The following is a 14,598-nucleotide window of genomic DNA, read 5'->3' as shown; positions in this document are numbered from 1 at the left end:
TGTTTGTATTTTGCTCGGGTCAGTTCAGTTATTGCGGAGTCTGATGGTTAGTCTAAAGAAACTGTTACACAGTCTGGTTGTAAGGGGTCCGAATGGTACCTTTTTCCAGACAGCAGGAGAGTGAAGAGTATGTGTGAGGAGTGATCTTCTCAGCTGTTCTCACTATCTGCCGCAGGGTCTTGCGATCCGTACTGGTGCACTTCCCAAACCAGACAGTGATGCAGCTGCACAGAATGCTCTCAGTGTCAGGGTTGGGGAGGGAGATGGGTGTTTCTCAGACTTGCTATGAAGTAGAGACCCTGCTGGGTTTTCTTGGTGATGGAGCTGGTGTGACCAGGTGAAGTTCTCCGCTAGATGAACACCAAGAAATTTGGTGCTTTTGACTATCTCTACAGATGATCCATCGATGGTCAGCGGAGATTGGTTGCTTTGTGCTCTCATGAAGTCAACAACCATCTCTTTGGTTTTATCAATATTCAGAGACAAGTTGTTGGCTTTACACCAGGCAGTTAAATGTTGCATGGATGGATGGATGGATGGATTTTAATTAGAACTAGAATGTACATTTCCTGAAGAAAATGTGAATGGTGCTTGCACGTGGCAAGTTCCGCTCATCGGGCTGAGTGTTTTGATATATGACATGTCCATGTTGTGCTAACTTTTTGATTTTGCTTATTTTGGGGCGGGGCAACACGTGACATCACGTGAATACCCAGTGGGGTGCCAATATTTTTGGACAAAAGTTGCTACTGAATCTTTGTCCGGAGTAAGGTCCTAAAGGAGCTGGTCGAGTTCAGTGTAAATCGCTCGAAAACTTGCCGAGTTATAAACCTCCAAAATTTATAATGGAAGTCTATGGGAAAAAAAGCCATTTTGAGCTTCCGTACTGGGAATTCCGGAATTCGGATCGCTTATAAAAGTCATAGCACACCTCTCCTTAATGAGCCGGTCAATTTGACACCTCATTCATGGGTCTAGGACAAAAGCTGTGGGACAAGTTATGTGCCGAAGTTTTGTCCGGCACAATAACAAGAATGTTGCTTTGCAAGCACCATTAATAATTAGTTGATAGTGTGATTAATGATGGTCAAGCGAGTGTCTACAGTTGACTACTCAAATAAAATGTTACCTATTTTTTTAAATTAATTGTAGGCAATGACTAGTGTATTTTTGGTAGTTTGAAGACTGGAACATTATGATATTGTCATAGAGACATATTTCATTTTTGTCTCTAAAGTGCTGTACATCACAGCACACTTGGAGCAGCAGTGTAGCAGCACTGTCACTAAAGCTGGACTCCCAGACTCCCAGGCTCGTGTTATAACAGACGTAGTGGTAATGGAACATGTCATATTTTGGCACTCCCAGCTCTCCTCTCTCGCCACAAGGCAATTAAAAGAATTAAATGAACACACAACCGATTGGAAAGGGAAAATGTAATTAAATCCAGAGTTTATATGACTGGCGCCTATGGCCTCGACTGGTTTATGACAGTCTGAAGAAAAGAGAGTGACGGGATAGAGAAGGGATTTTATTTTATTTTTTTTATCCCTTCCTTCTTCTCGATCGTGATGAGGCAGACGCATGAGGAGCCATAACCGAGTTCAAAAGAGGAATATAATTAGCATGAATCACTTTCTAAAGGATCATCTGGAGTCAAAGGCTGCTGAAATCATGCTTTCACTGCACCATGCACTGTGCTGCACTAGGAACATGTCCTGTCATAACTGCAGCACTATTATCATAATTGCAGCATAAGGAATAATGCAATAAATTCCATCAGCACGTGTTATATAATGGAAATGTAAATTAGTTTAATATTATCTTAGGGTTCACTCTTGAGAGTGCTTTTTATGCATTTGTATGGTTACAGTGTATAAGGGGTGTGAGCATTGCTATGGTTACAGTGTGTAAGGGGTGTGAGCATTGCTATGGTTACAGTGTGTAAGGGGTGTGAACATTGCCATGGTTACATTGTGTAAGGGGTGTGAACATTGCCATGGTTACAGTGTGTAAGGGGTGTGAACATTGCCATGGTTACAGTGTGTAAGGGGTGTGAACATTGCCATGGTTACAGTGTGTAAGGGGTGTGAACATTGCCATGGTTACAGTGTGTAAGGGGTGTGAACATTGCCATGGTTACAGTGTGTAAGGGGTGTGAACATTGCCATGGTTACAGTGTGTAAGGGGTGTGAACATTGTGCTTACAAGCGTGCATAGTTTGGAATCTAAATTAGATGCCTTATTAATAATAATCATTTATTTCCCTTCACATTTTGCCCATGAGACAAATTTATTCTTTAATTAATGTCAATGAATGCTTTGATTTTTCTTTTTAACCGAATAAAAATATAATTTTAATTAAACCACATGTCACAGTTATTGGCATCCCTGCATTAGTACTTGATTTTTTTTTTTTTTTGAGCATAACAGCAGTGAGTCTTCTCTTATAATGCCTGATAAGGCTGAAGAACATAGCACACAGAATCTCTCCAAATTCTCCAGGAACCTCGGTCCACTCTTGTCGATTCCTCTTCATCTCAGCCACGAGTTTTCCGTTAGGTATAGATCAGTGAACTGGAATGACAAAATCAAAAGCTTCTTTCTCTTGTCATTGAATCGTTTAGTGTGGATTTGGAGGAATGTTTTGGATCGTCATCCTGCTGGACGAAACCATTACAACCCGATTGTAACAGCTTGGCAGAGGCAGCCAAATTTTCATTTAATATCTCCTGATACTTTTATTTCATGATGCTGTGCATTCAACCGAGGTTCCCCAGGGCTTTAGGAGGAAAACACAGCCCACATCATCATCACAGCTCCTCTACCATACAGTACAGTGAGTATTAGGTTAAGTTCTCTGGATGTTTACTGGTAAAATGCTCTATTTTTTTCAGTCATGCTTCCAGCAATATATTCTAATAATGTTTTGGCAAAAATATTTTGGATAAATCTCCGTTGCTCCGTCAGAATACCCGACTATACGGTGGACAAAAAGCAGCACGCCAAGGAACAAGTATGTCTGAATTCTTGGTATTTATACAACAGTAGGCGACAAATATCTGGATGATATCTGCTTCTGCCAAGATTCTGCATCATGAAACCAGTTCACAGTGCATTATCCCATAGAGCAACAGGACTGGCACAACTGGTCGAGGTGTCAGAATCACAAATGGTGGACGGTACAATGTCAGCTCTTTTTAAGTGTAACTGTTTTCTGTATTAATACTCGTGGCTAATCCTCGTTGAAGGTTTAAACGACAACAAAAAAAGTGTGGTTATTATGATATTGCCAGTAACCTCTCAATGACCTTGTAACCACTGTGACCTTGTTTAGATGCATCACTACTGTATATGTATATGTCTTCGTTTGTAAGTCACTTCGGATAAAATCTAAACGAATAAGTAGTGCAGTAAACATGGTGGATGTATAAATGGTCTGGATCGTATTCATACTACACACGTGTACTGATCGCGCAGTAAGTACTGTAACAGTATGCGATTAGACACTTTATTAGTTACTTTAGTGTAACCGCTACAACGTGGATTCAAAATTGTTTGACAGGTCTGTTTCAACGAAAATTAGCTTACCGCCAGTCACACGATGTCGCAAGCGGTATTGGCAAACAGAGGAGAGGTTGGAAAAGGACTCGAGTTGATGAACACATGTGAGGTACAGTAGTACGTGTCTTCTTGGGTCCGTTCGTTAAAAACACATTCATTTTAAATTACCCGAGACTCGATGCCGCTATTATTATACCCGACCCGTGTCTGAGGCACACGTGAAATTTTTAGACCCGGACCCGAACCCGCTCGGGTCCCTGCTCGGACCTCGGGTTTTCGGATCTAAGTGGACCCGTGAAGACCTCTAATTCAGGCATGTAGCTCTTTTTATAACCTTTGACAATTTTTTTTGCAGATCAACTCTTTTGTCCCATTTTGTTGCCGCAATCATCAGGGATGTCGTAGCCTAGTGGTTAAGGTGTTGGGCTACCAATCGGAAGGTTGTGAGTTCGATTCCTACATCCACCAAGCTGCCACTGCTGGGCCCCTGAGCAAGGCCCTTAACCCTCAATTGCTCAATAGTTGTATTACTATTAGAGATAACTAAGAAAAAAAAGATAATGTGCTCACAGTAACCAAAAACTAGCAAATTATCACCAGCTACAGCTCTCACCATAATGATGGTTGTTTTTACTTCCCCTGAGCTACAACTTAATCAAGTAAAATAAAGGCATTTTTTTTAAAAAAGTGCCTGATGTCATCGAGTGGCTTTCAGGGGAAAAGCTGAACTCTGAAATTGCTTAGATTTTTTTTTTAGCAAAAAAATTAACACCCAGCTTCACCCCGATCATTGCTGTGACTTCTTCCTGTGTGCGTCCTTACTGAGAAAAATGACTACTATGAACACAGCCACTGCTCTAGTGGTCAGTCTCTGTGTATTTTTATTTTTATTTGTAAAAGGAATTGGTTAGTGTAATGTAATGCCTCTGTAGTATCACATGACTGTATAGTTCATCATACAGTGTTAATTAGCAGACTTGGTTTTTTTTACGGGTTTTTCACCAGAATCTTGGAGTTAATTGCACAGATAATTGCGGAGCCAGGCTGCAGGCTTTGATTGATCGTTTTTCATTTAGCTATTCCTTTTTTTCCCCACTCTGGGAATGAAATTGAGAAGTGCAGCCTCTTTTTCTGCTTAGCATGTATGGCTAACATTAGGGGAAGAAATTGTGCTTATTTGTCAAATTCAAGTTCAAATCTGTTTCCATTTTGACGTGCAGTGCGTGAGGCAGAAGAGATAGTGTGTGTGTTTGTGTGTGTGTGTGGTGGGGTATGGCCTCTAGAGGCAGCATGAGACAGGACAGACCCTTATCCATCATTATCCTGCACTGGAACGAGACCACACACTTCTCGCGTTTGAGCAAACAAGGATGCATTTTTTTTTTTTTGGTGGTGGTGGTGGTGATGTTTTTGACTTGCACAATAAGAAGCATGTATATGAATAAATATTTGGGTGAAGGGAGATTCTATATGTGGAAGCATTCCTGACTGAGATTCTGACATGTTTTTGTGTTTGTGTGTGTGTGTGTGTGTGTGTGTGTGTGTGTGTGTGTGTGTGTGTGTGTGTGTGTGTGTGTGTGTGTGTGTGTGTGTGTGTGTGTGCAGTCTCAGACAGCCGTGTGTTAACGTGTGCAGCGGTGTGGAGGATGCCCCTGGAATGGGAATCAGGCAGCCACGATTCCCCCGACGACTCAGCTCACAGCCCACAGGCCCTGCAGCTCCTCTGTCACCTTGACAACACGGCCCACGGCAATGTGGCCTGGTAAAACACACGCTATCGATTTCAACCCTACAGCAGCCTTCCCGTTTCTTTTCCTCACACTCGTTCGCACTTCTCACTCTGCTAATGGGTGTAATCTGCTCAAAATCTCTCTCTCTCTCTCTCTCTCTCTCTCTCTCTCTCTCTCTCTCTCTCTCTCTCTCTCTCCTTCACTCTCTTGACTTCCACTGAAATATCTGTTCTTCAATACTCCCACCTTTCTATTCTTCCTTCTCAGTCACCCCTTTTTCTGTTTCTTATACACAAAAAGGAAGTTGAATGGGCTTTTGCTGTTATTTCAACAGCCGGATGACTGACCTACATATTCCATGGCTTAAGTGTGTGTGCCTTTGTTTTAGCACCCTGCACTATATCATATGCCATAATTCACAATAGAAGAATAAAAGCTTAAGTCGCGGATTGTTTTTTTTTTTTTTAAGCATTGCTGAATGGTAGTCTCCTGCCATCTCCCACTGGAGAGTTCAATTTGATGGAGCTTGCACAGTAATAGAATTTTCATTATCCCTCATAATAAAAGAGGAACTGTATTTCAAAGCCTCTGGTTTCAGCTGAAAAACAATGAACTCAAATCTCCTCGGTGCTGTCGTCCTGCCAGTGGAAGAGCTTGTGTCAGGTATTTAGTGTGGTTTTGAACTCGTTCTGACTGAATGGTCTCTGGTTGAAAGTTTGGAAGCGATGCCTTCACTTAGTAGCACTTTGTTATACACTCGATCATCGGCACATCAAAACTCGGATCCTACGCTCATCCTAATCATTTATATATTTATTCATATACATGCTTCTTATTGTGCAAGTCAAAAACATCACCACCAAAAAAAAAATCAACAACCCAGAGCCTTAGCGGCTCGTGCCACCCCTGCCCAGGGCGGGGTAGTCAAATAAGTGTTGACTGAGTCGTGGCAGAAGTTACCTTTCAACGCTGTCGTTAATTGAAGATGTTATGTTTTGTTTCATAATGACGCTTCACTTCCATCACTTTTAACTAGCGCTACACTCTCTGAACAACCTAAGAGAAGGCAAAGTATAGTTTGTCCAATCATCTTTAAAAGTTCTTCAGTATTTTCATTAACAAGGCTAGGGCTGACCCTCATATGAGTCGTGTCACGTGCTATCCGCCTTCTCATACATAAGATATGCGCCCATGACCAGCTAGTGTCACTGTGGTTGACAGGTGATAGATTGCTGGCCACGGATGGCTGTAACTATCTTTATTGTGTCGAGTTCTGTGAGTTTTCACACTACAGGGGTTTCTGTTAACGTTGTTTGAATTTGAAGACTTCTAAAACCTAACTAAAGGTCTGTTTAGAGTCTTCGGATCAGATCATGAAAACAGTCATGCTGACAGCAGAAGGATTTTTTATTTATTTATTTATTTTTGTTTTTGTTTTTGTTCTTATTAAAGAATCCGAATGTATCGATCAGTTTAATGTCGTGATGTGACGGTTTGAATTGGAGAGCAGATGGACAGAGAGGTGCCATCTAGTGCAGCGTGCCACAGCGCTTTTAATTCTCCATATACAGAACGCTAAAAAGATATCCGAGCGAGCAGGTGAGCGATGACGCTCGGCCCGGAGCAGCTGTGTGCGCGCAGGTGTGCGTGGGAAAGGTGAAATATATTTGCACCTTTTGCCCTAGCACGAAGCGTGAACTTCTATACGCAACGTTTATGCCCTATTTATCTTACACTGTATGGCATTTAGGATTCTGGCTGTAAGGTATTAAATAGGGTTTAGTTTAATGCGCTTGTTAGAATATGTTATCATTCCTATAATAACCTGTACAGTGGAGGTACCATATAATCGGTAGAGTTTAATAATGTGTGTATGGAAGTTTTCTGCGAAAAGATGTTTATTTAAATTACTGGAAGAAATGAATAAGATTATTATAATTTGAAAATAAATTGACAATGTTTTTTTTTTTAAAAAGAATATATATTTACCTTTACCTAGTTTTGTATGTATGTAGTTTGTTTAAAAAAAAAGAGGGTAAGAGGGTATCTAGATCATAATTGTCTTCTTTCCAGGTTTGAGAATGCAATCGTATTAAAAAGCTCCTCTTACATGACAGATGTGCTTTTCCCTGATGATCTCTTAAAAAAATCAAAGTGCAATGTAGAGTATAACTGACTGTTAGTGAGTGCTGCTATTATCATTTATTGAAAGCGTGTTCTCTATTCTCCAACAGTGTGTGTGTGTGTGTATGTGTGTGTGTGAGTGTGAGTGTATGTGTGTGTGAGTGTGAGTGAGGAGGTTGAATGGCCTCCTCTTGGCAGAGTGCAGGGCCGCAGTGTTGGAGCCCTGGGGTGGAGATTGATGGTACTGGTGTCTGTCCTTGTAAAAATCTCAAGGGCAGGAGGTGTGCGCGCGCGTGTGTGTGTGTGTGTGTGTGTGTGTGTGTGTGTGTGTGTGTGTGTGTGTGTGTGTGTGTGTGTGTGTGTGTGTGTGTGTGTACGTGAGTGTGTGTGTGTGTGTGTACGTGAGTGTGTGTGTGTGTGTACGTGAGTGTGTGTGTGTGTTGGGGCTGTGTTCATGTGCACAAGCTTGTTTATTTCTATGCAGTTTTAAAGCCTGTGTTTGTGTGTCTGTGTGTGTGTCTGTGTGTGTTTGTGTGTGTGTGTGTGTTTGATGAGAGGTTCACACTGTGACTGTCTGTTTTGATATTGGATTTTTTTTTTTAAAGATGGCCGCCTCTTCACACTCTGTGAGCAGTAACACTGGCACACACAGGAACGTCCTCATTTACTGTTGTAAGGCCTGCCGCATTTTGTATTGTCACACACACTCTTTGTTTCTTACACAGACACACAGTGACATCAATTCTGCCAAATATATGAAGCATCAAAGGAAAACCGACCAGAACAAGCTGCTTGTTACAGACAGAACCAAAAAGCGTTTTCACTAGAGCCTCGTCTCATTTTGGAATCTAGTGTGCACCTCGTAATCAATAGCCATTGAGTGCCTCGTGGCCAATCAGGCGCTTGCAGGGGGCCGGGAGGAATTTTCGGGCTCGGATTGTGACTGTGGTGTGAGACGGCGCAATCACGAGTGCGATTTGCACTCCAAGCGGGCTGCTTCCAGATCAATGGGAACCCAAGAAGGAGCGAATAGTAAGTGCGTTATGTAGGTCAGTCAATACTGGCAATAATGATAGAATAATCTCAGTGGGGGACGGCAGCCAGTCGATCCTTAAACACATCTTATATTGTGCACATTTTCTCTGCATGGCATGCATTCTCTCAGAACAGCACAGGGACCTTGAATAACCTTAAATTATTTTTTTTCGTATAGACGTTTATTGCCATTGCTACTGTTGTGCATATAATGAGTTAATACTGAAATTGCACACATCAGTAGTTATTCTTCACCTTTAACTACATGCAAAAGTGCTACTCTGTGGATTGTCGCCACTTTCTCTTTGTGCCAATCAACCTTCATATATTTGCAATTTATTAAACAATTCTTAGATTATTATTTAAATTCTGCTTTTCCTGTACCTGGTTTTAATTTATCATATCATTCTGAACTGTTTTTTTTTTTTGTTTGTTTGTTTTGGGGTTTTTTCCCATTGCGTTGATGTTGTTATGTCACAATTGACTTTAAAGTGTTTTATTAGTCTGCTTTATCGGTCTGAATTTTTATATAAGTGTAGATGTGGGTTATTTTAATAATCTGAAAACATGAGTCTGAATTCAGAAAACATTTCCCACTTTAAATATAGTTTAATAAGGACAAAGATATTAAAATAAATAAATAAATAAATAAACAATAATATAATAATATTAATACTAATAATAAAGATTATTATTATTATTATTATTATTATTATTATTATTATTATTATTATTATTATTATTATTAAAAATCCTGGCTTACTATAAATGTCAAAGATATTAATTTCTAGTTTTGAATATTTATTTATTTCTGTCTGTGTCTTTCTATATCTCCTTTCTTTCTTTCTATCTTTCTTTCTTTCTTTCTTTCTTTCTTAAAAAAACGTGTAATTTTCCTTATATATATTTTTTTGAAACTGGAATTAGATCACATTTATGCATCTTAATAATTTCCTTATTTATTTAAACAACCTGTATTTCCTTGAGCTCGGTAGTGTTTTAATTATTAAACTATTAAAACACTCTTTAGAGCCAAAATAAAAAATAAAAAACATCTTTGACCCTAGAAACAAATCTCAGCCAAAGCAAAGCTCATTTTCTCTTTTTTATCAGGGTGGTGGATTAAAAGGACCATACTTTAATACTGACTGGAAGATAGATCTGGTCATAACTTGCTACGCTTTATAGCTCATCTGCATACACTGTGCATACAAAGTGGATTAGACAGGAATAGCAAAGTGGGTTAAAACTGAAATTTGAATATATTGAGGGCTTTTAAGGAAGCCAGGAGGACTCTATTTACATATTCAAGGAGGCAACGTCTCTGTTATTCAAGGTCAAATGTATGATGTTTTTAATCCTACTGCTTTTATGGTCTTTGGTATAATAAGCCTGAAAACAGTTACAGTAAGGGAGTCTTCTTACTTTTGTAATTATATGTAATTAATCGAAATCTTAAAATGGGTGAATGTTCCTTGTCTGTCTTTGAGTGAGAGACCACGGTAAGGTTACACATAAGAAACCAGAGGCTCTCTGTACCTTGTGAGGGTTGTAAAAACAGTCCTTGCATCACCGTGTCATTTATATCCTCAATAAAAGGGCTTTTTTTTTCCTGCCCCCTTGAGATCCCAACTCAGAAGACATGCATGCAAATTAAAGTTGGATCCAATCCTAAGAAGGATTCTTTTTCACCCCTTATGGCATCATTTCTGTCTTCATGTCTGCTGCTGTGGTCCTGATGTGAGTCGGATGATTGTTATTCAGCTGTAAACCCTGCTTGATTATGACATTATCCTGTCATAGCAGTTGCAGAGACTTTTATGTGTAGGAAAAAAGAAAAGAAATCTTGTAAGTTTGATGTCTTGCAGTAGAGTGTGACAATGGATGGTCGTGAAGGTACAGGTGTTTTGATCAGACTTCTGGCGTCTTCTTTTTGGCAGCGTGCTGTGGGAGCCGATGGGCGATGGCAAGCGCGTGATCTCTCTGGCTGAAAGCCACATCATGCTCTGGGACCTTCAGGAAAGCTCCACCAAGGCCACGGTGAGATAGAAGCTCTCTCATTATTTGATAACTGCTATATCAGCCTACAGCCAGTTAAAACACACTTTATTCACCATTGCACAACTGTACTGAAAAATGAATGGAATACTTCACTGTTTTTCAATCTATGTTCAATACATTATATCTGGTACTCAAACTATTTTAATTCCAAATTTGGCAAATTGTGTTGTCATGGAGCTCGCTTCCTGCACTGGGGCATTGTCATGCATTTTTGGGTTCCATTGAAGGGAAATAGTAAAGCTACAGTATACATAAAAATCCTATACAAATATGTGCTTCAAAATTTCTGACAGTTTGTCTGCCTTTAAATATTCGGAGGAACTTACATGGATGTGTTGGACAAGGGGTGCGCAAACTTTTGGCCATTATAGTGTATATCAATGTGTGAGTGATATTTTTTTGGTAACACTTTACATTAAGGTTCAAACCATAAAGTCTATATTAATAAACTATAAGTAATGTAAAAAAAAAACATATAATAAGTACATGATAAAGTAACAAAGGAAACACATGTAATAACTGATGACTGAGTTGTAATGTTTATTTCATTCACAAGCAAACAAAATCTTCAACATTAATGTAAATTGTTCAACAGTCAGTTCAACTTGGGTCTCTGAGATTAAATATTGGCACCCTCTAATTAGCTGTATTTCTAAAATTTTTTTTTTTAAATGAATCACTTCAAAACTATTAAAGTATTCATTCATCATTTCATCATTTCAGACTTCTAATGGATCTACTGAGAAAAGAAAACTGAAACTCTTCATTCTAAACTCATTTATCTTCTTCTTCTTCTTCTTCTTCTTCTTCTTCTTCTTCTTCAAGTTTTCAATTCAATTCAAGTTTATTTGTATAGCGCTTTTTACAATAGACATTGTCTCAAAGCAGCTTTACAGAACATAAATTCTTTTTCTTCTTCTTCTTTTCCTTCTTCTTTTCCTTCTTCTTGATCTCTTACCTGGCAGTTCCATCTCCGACATCCTTCTACCAATATAACCATCTCCCTTCTCTGTACATGTCCAAACCATCTCAAACTAGTCTCGCTGACCTTGTCCCCAAAACAGCTTGTCCTATGGACAGCTAATCCAGTCCATACTCTAAACTCATTTATAATGAACATTCCCATTTATAATGAACATATCGCAAGGCAGTTGTAGTTGAAATTAAAACTCTAGTCAGTATACCTTTGCTTTTCAAAGATCTCCGTACGAGAGACGTGAGGAAACGTCTGAGCAAAGAAGGTGTAGTTTTATTCTGTACAGTAAAATTATGGTTAAAGTTTTCTGGAAAGTTCCATCTGCAATCAGACTCCTCAGGCTCATCTGACTACTCTAATAATGTGTAATCAGCTATTTTTCCCCTCTGGAAGAGCTCATGCAATCTGAATCATCCTAGTTTGAAGCAGTGAAAAACGAAGTCTGAATATGTCATCTTCAAATGCTTAGCTGTCAGAAAAAATCATGAAATATGAATGACAGCAGGTTCAGTTTTACTTTACGATTTTGACACCATCATGCCTATTACTCACTAAACCAGCTTGTTGGAGATAATGGAGTTTTGATCAAACGCAAGAGATTTTCAGGGTGTAAAAATCGCTGATACAAATCACTGAATTCAAATGCGACTCCCTAGTATTTTAAATAATTCCAATAGCACAAGAAGGCAGCTTTAGATAAATATCGTTAATCAAAGAAATAACAAACATACACTAGAATACACAATAGCAAGCAAGTGAGCAGCATTAGGTTTTCCTCAGTGCAGTGCAAAGAGATAAACTGGCTTGAATGATTCTTTGGACCAATCCTATGATGTGTGGTCCAAAATTAATTAGCTCTCATACTTAAAGCAGTAGATGGATGGATGCTTGCTTACTCTCTCTCTATCTTTCTCTCTCTCCCCATCCCCTTTCCTTAAAGTTGGAAATTCACTGTAGTTCCTCCCTTCAATTTGTTCCCATCTACTTAAGGGGAAAAAAGCAGTAGTTGTTATTTCGACCACTCGTTACATATGTATGTAGTACAGTAGCTGAGATTGTTTATGCCTTGTTGTTCTGTCGCTAGTATAGTTAGTTTGCTTTGCTAATCAGCTGGAGCTAGAAAGTAAGATGTATGAGGAAACAACCAAATTACACATGCTTAAAATACAGTAGATAGACACAGATTAGAAAAAACATCAGTGTTCCTTTAACTTTCATGTCAGAATGATTCCTTGCAGCTAAACTTTGTTTAATAAATGTTTTAATCCTGACTTTTAACCCTGCCTTAAACTAAACTAAACTTTAACTTTCTTAAAGCCCTTTTGCTTGAGCTCCAGAAAACAGTGAAAGGATCGGTTATGATCGTTGTCCCTTTAGGGTGATTTTTTCCTCTCCTCCCACAAACCTGTGCCTGTACAATTAAGTTGTCTGCAGTCATGCAAGTTCAGATGAAATGTGAGTTTATGTTGGTTAACTTAATGTCCCATTAGCGAGGAACCACTGTGTTGAAGGTATTCATTAATAATGCACTGCACTTATTACTAATTGATGCCATGCAGACTGAAGTTCATTGGATGGACGTGTCCCTGGCCTTTTAGGACGTAACCCTTAATCTACATTCGAGAGCCTGTGTACGAAAGCAGTGAACTGCAAACACGTCCGCTCCATTCAGACCACAAGAACTCCGTGCACACACACAAACACACACACAGACACACACACACACACACACACACACACACACAAATACTCGACCTCAGCAGAGGTTACCCACGAGGTCCAGGGTCACTGCCACAGAGAGCCTCTCTTAGCAGGCACGCTAATGTCAGCTTTGTATTCAGAGAAAAAGGGGGGTTATCGAGTGACGAGGCCCGCTGGAGTAGCCTCCATTAAAAGAGACGTGAAAAAAAGGGTGAGAGAGGGAAAAAGAGTGAGCGAGAGAGAGACAGAGAGGCAGGGAGCTCAGTCAGGTTCTGGCAGCGCTGATGAGAATGCTAATCTCCCTCATGCAAACCTTCCTTATACACACGAAAACATGCCAGCTTCCTTCATCTCGTCTATCCTCACACCCCTTTTTTCCTTCTGAGCCAGAACGCCTCACGTTGATGTGTTCATCACGGCTGCGTCCTTGCCGCTGCACAGACTGTAAAGCTTTTTTTTTTTTTTTTACCTTTTTTTTTTCTTACCCCCAAATCTCTGCGAATTCTGCTCGAGAATTCGACAAGCTCACGGCTTCGCGGCTTACCAAACACCCGAGCTAAAGCCAAGCCAGCTTAGCAAAACAGCACAGTGTGAGAAATAGCAGTGAGCTTTCAGCGAATCTTGTGAGAGGGAACAGAGTGTATGCCATCATGCCTCCGAGTTCACGCTAGTGTTTAATGGCAGTGAGGCTAATGGAGGTTGGCAAGGGTGGTGCTTGTGATGGGCACTGCAGTAAAAGATGCATGTTCTTTCCCTTAGTACTAATGAAATAATAATTCATATTTATTTAGCACTGTTTATTTCCAGAAAAATCTCAAGGTGCTTCATATGAATGAAGACTTTTTAATTTTTTTATAAAAGGACGCCGGATGATAGAGTAATAAGTCCCTACCCGGTGTGAGCGCGAGGCCAGGATCGATCCACTCCAACATGCCTTTGTGCTCTGGCTTTCCTCCAAAAAGCCTTCGAAAAAAAAAACTATAGGAGAAAGGCAGGGTAAGATCTGGCTTGTCTATCAGCTCAGCACCAAGCGATGAAACAAAGCATCGCAGGACAACTCCCACTGACGCTCAGTACACTGGCCTTTGTTTATCATTATTCGATACAGCTACATTCTTTCACTTTGCTTCATACTATCACAAAACTGTCATTTCCAAGAGTGATGAGGTGCCCTCCTTCTGCTCTTCTTCTTTTCTAAACCATCCTGCCATGTTGTTGTTAAATTTTTTTTTATTGTTTCATGTTTGTCTTTTAGCCAACATTTTTGCAAATCGCTTATGCAAGCAGTTTTACCTTTTCTCATTAGATGTCTACTGTAGTTCAAAATGACACCATAAACTAATGTAGGCAGGGAAGGAAACATAATAAGCTTGCAGTTACCACAGCGATATGTCATCACACCTTAAA

General features: G+C 39.8%; 1 protein-coding gene across 2 annotated transcripts in view; it reads left to right on the top strand.

The window, feature by feature from the left end:
• The window catches only part of eipr1 (EARP complex and GARP complex interacting protein 1), a 44,373-nt gene that overhangs the window by 14,041 nt on the left and 15,734 nt on the right, over positions 1-14,598 (top strand). Inside the window, exons 4-5 of one of the 2 annotated variants that reach the window (XM_027172020.2) lie at positions 5,170-5,326; positions 10,394-10,493. In XM_027172020.2, coding sequence (XP_027027821.1) covers positions 5,170-5,326; positions 10,394-10,493 — 257 coding nt within the window. Of the gene's footprint in view, positions 1-5,169; positions 5,327-8,281; positions 8,451-10,393; positions 10,494-14,598 lie in introns of those variants that run through there. The other variant, XM_027172022.2, reaches the window with a different exon arrangement.

Source organism: Tachysurus fulvidraco, chromosome 12 (assembly GCF_022655615.1).
Source record: "Tachysurus fulvidraco isolate hzauxx_2018 chromosome 12, HZAU_PFXX_2.0, whole genome shotgun sequence".
Classification (NCBI taxonomy): domain Eukaryota; kingdom Metazoa; phylum Chordata; class Actinopteri; order Siluriformes; family Bagridae; genus Tachysurus; species Tachysurus fulvidraco.
The sequence above is the reverse complement of the archived record's forward strand: the minus strand, read 5'-3'. Positions and strand labels throughout refer to the sequence as shown.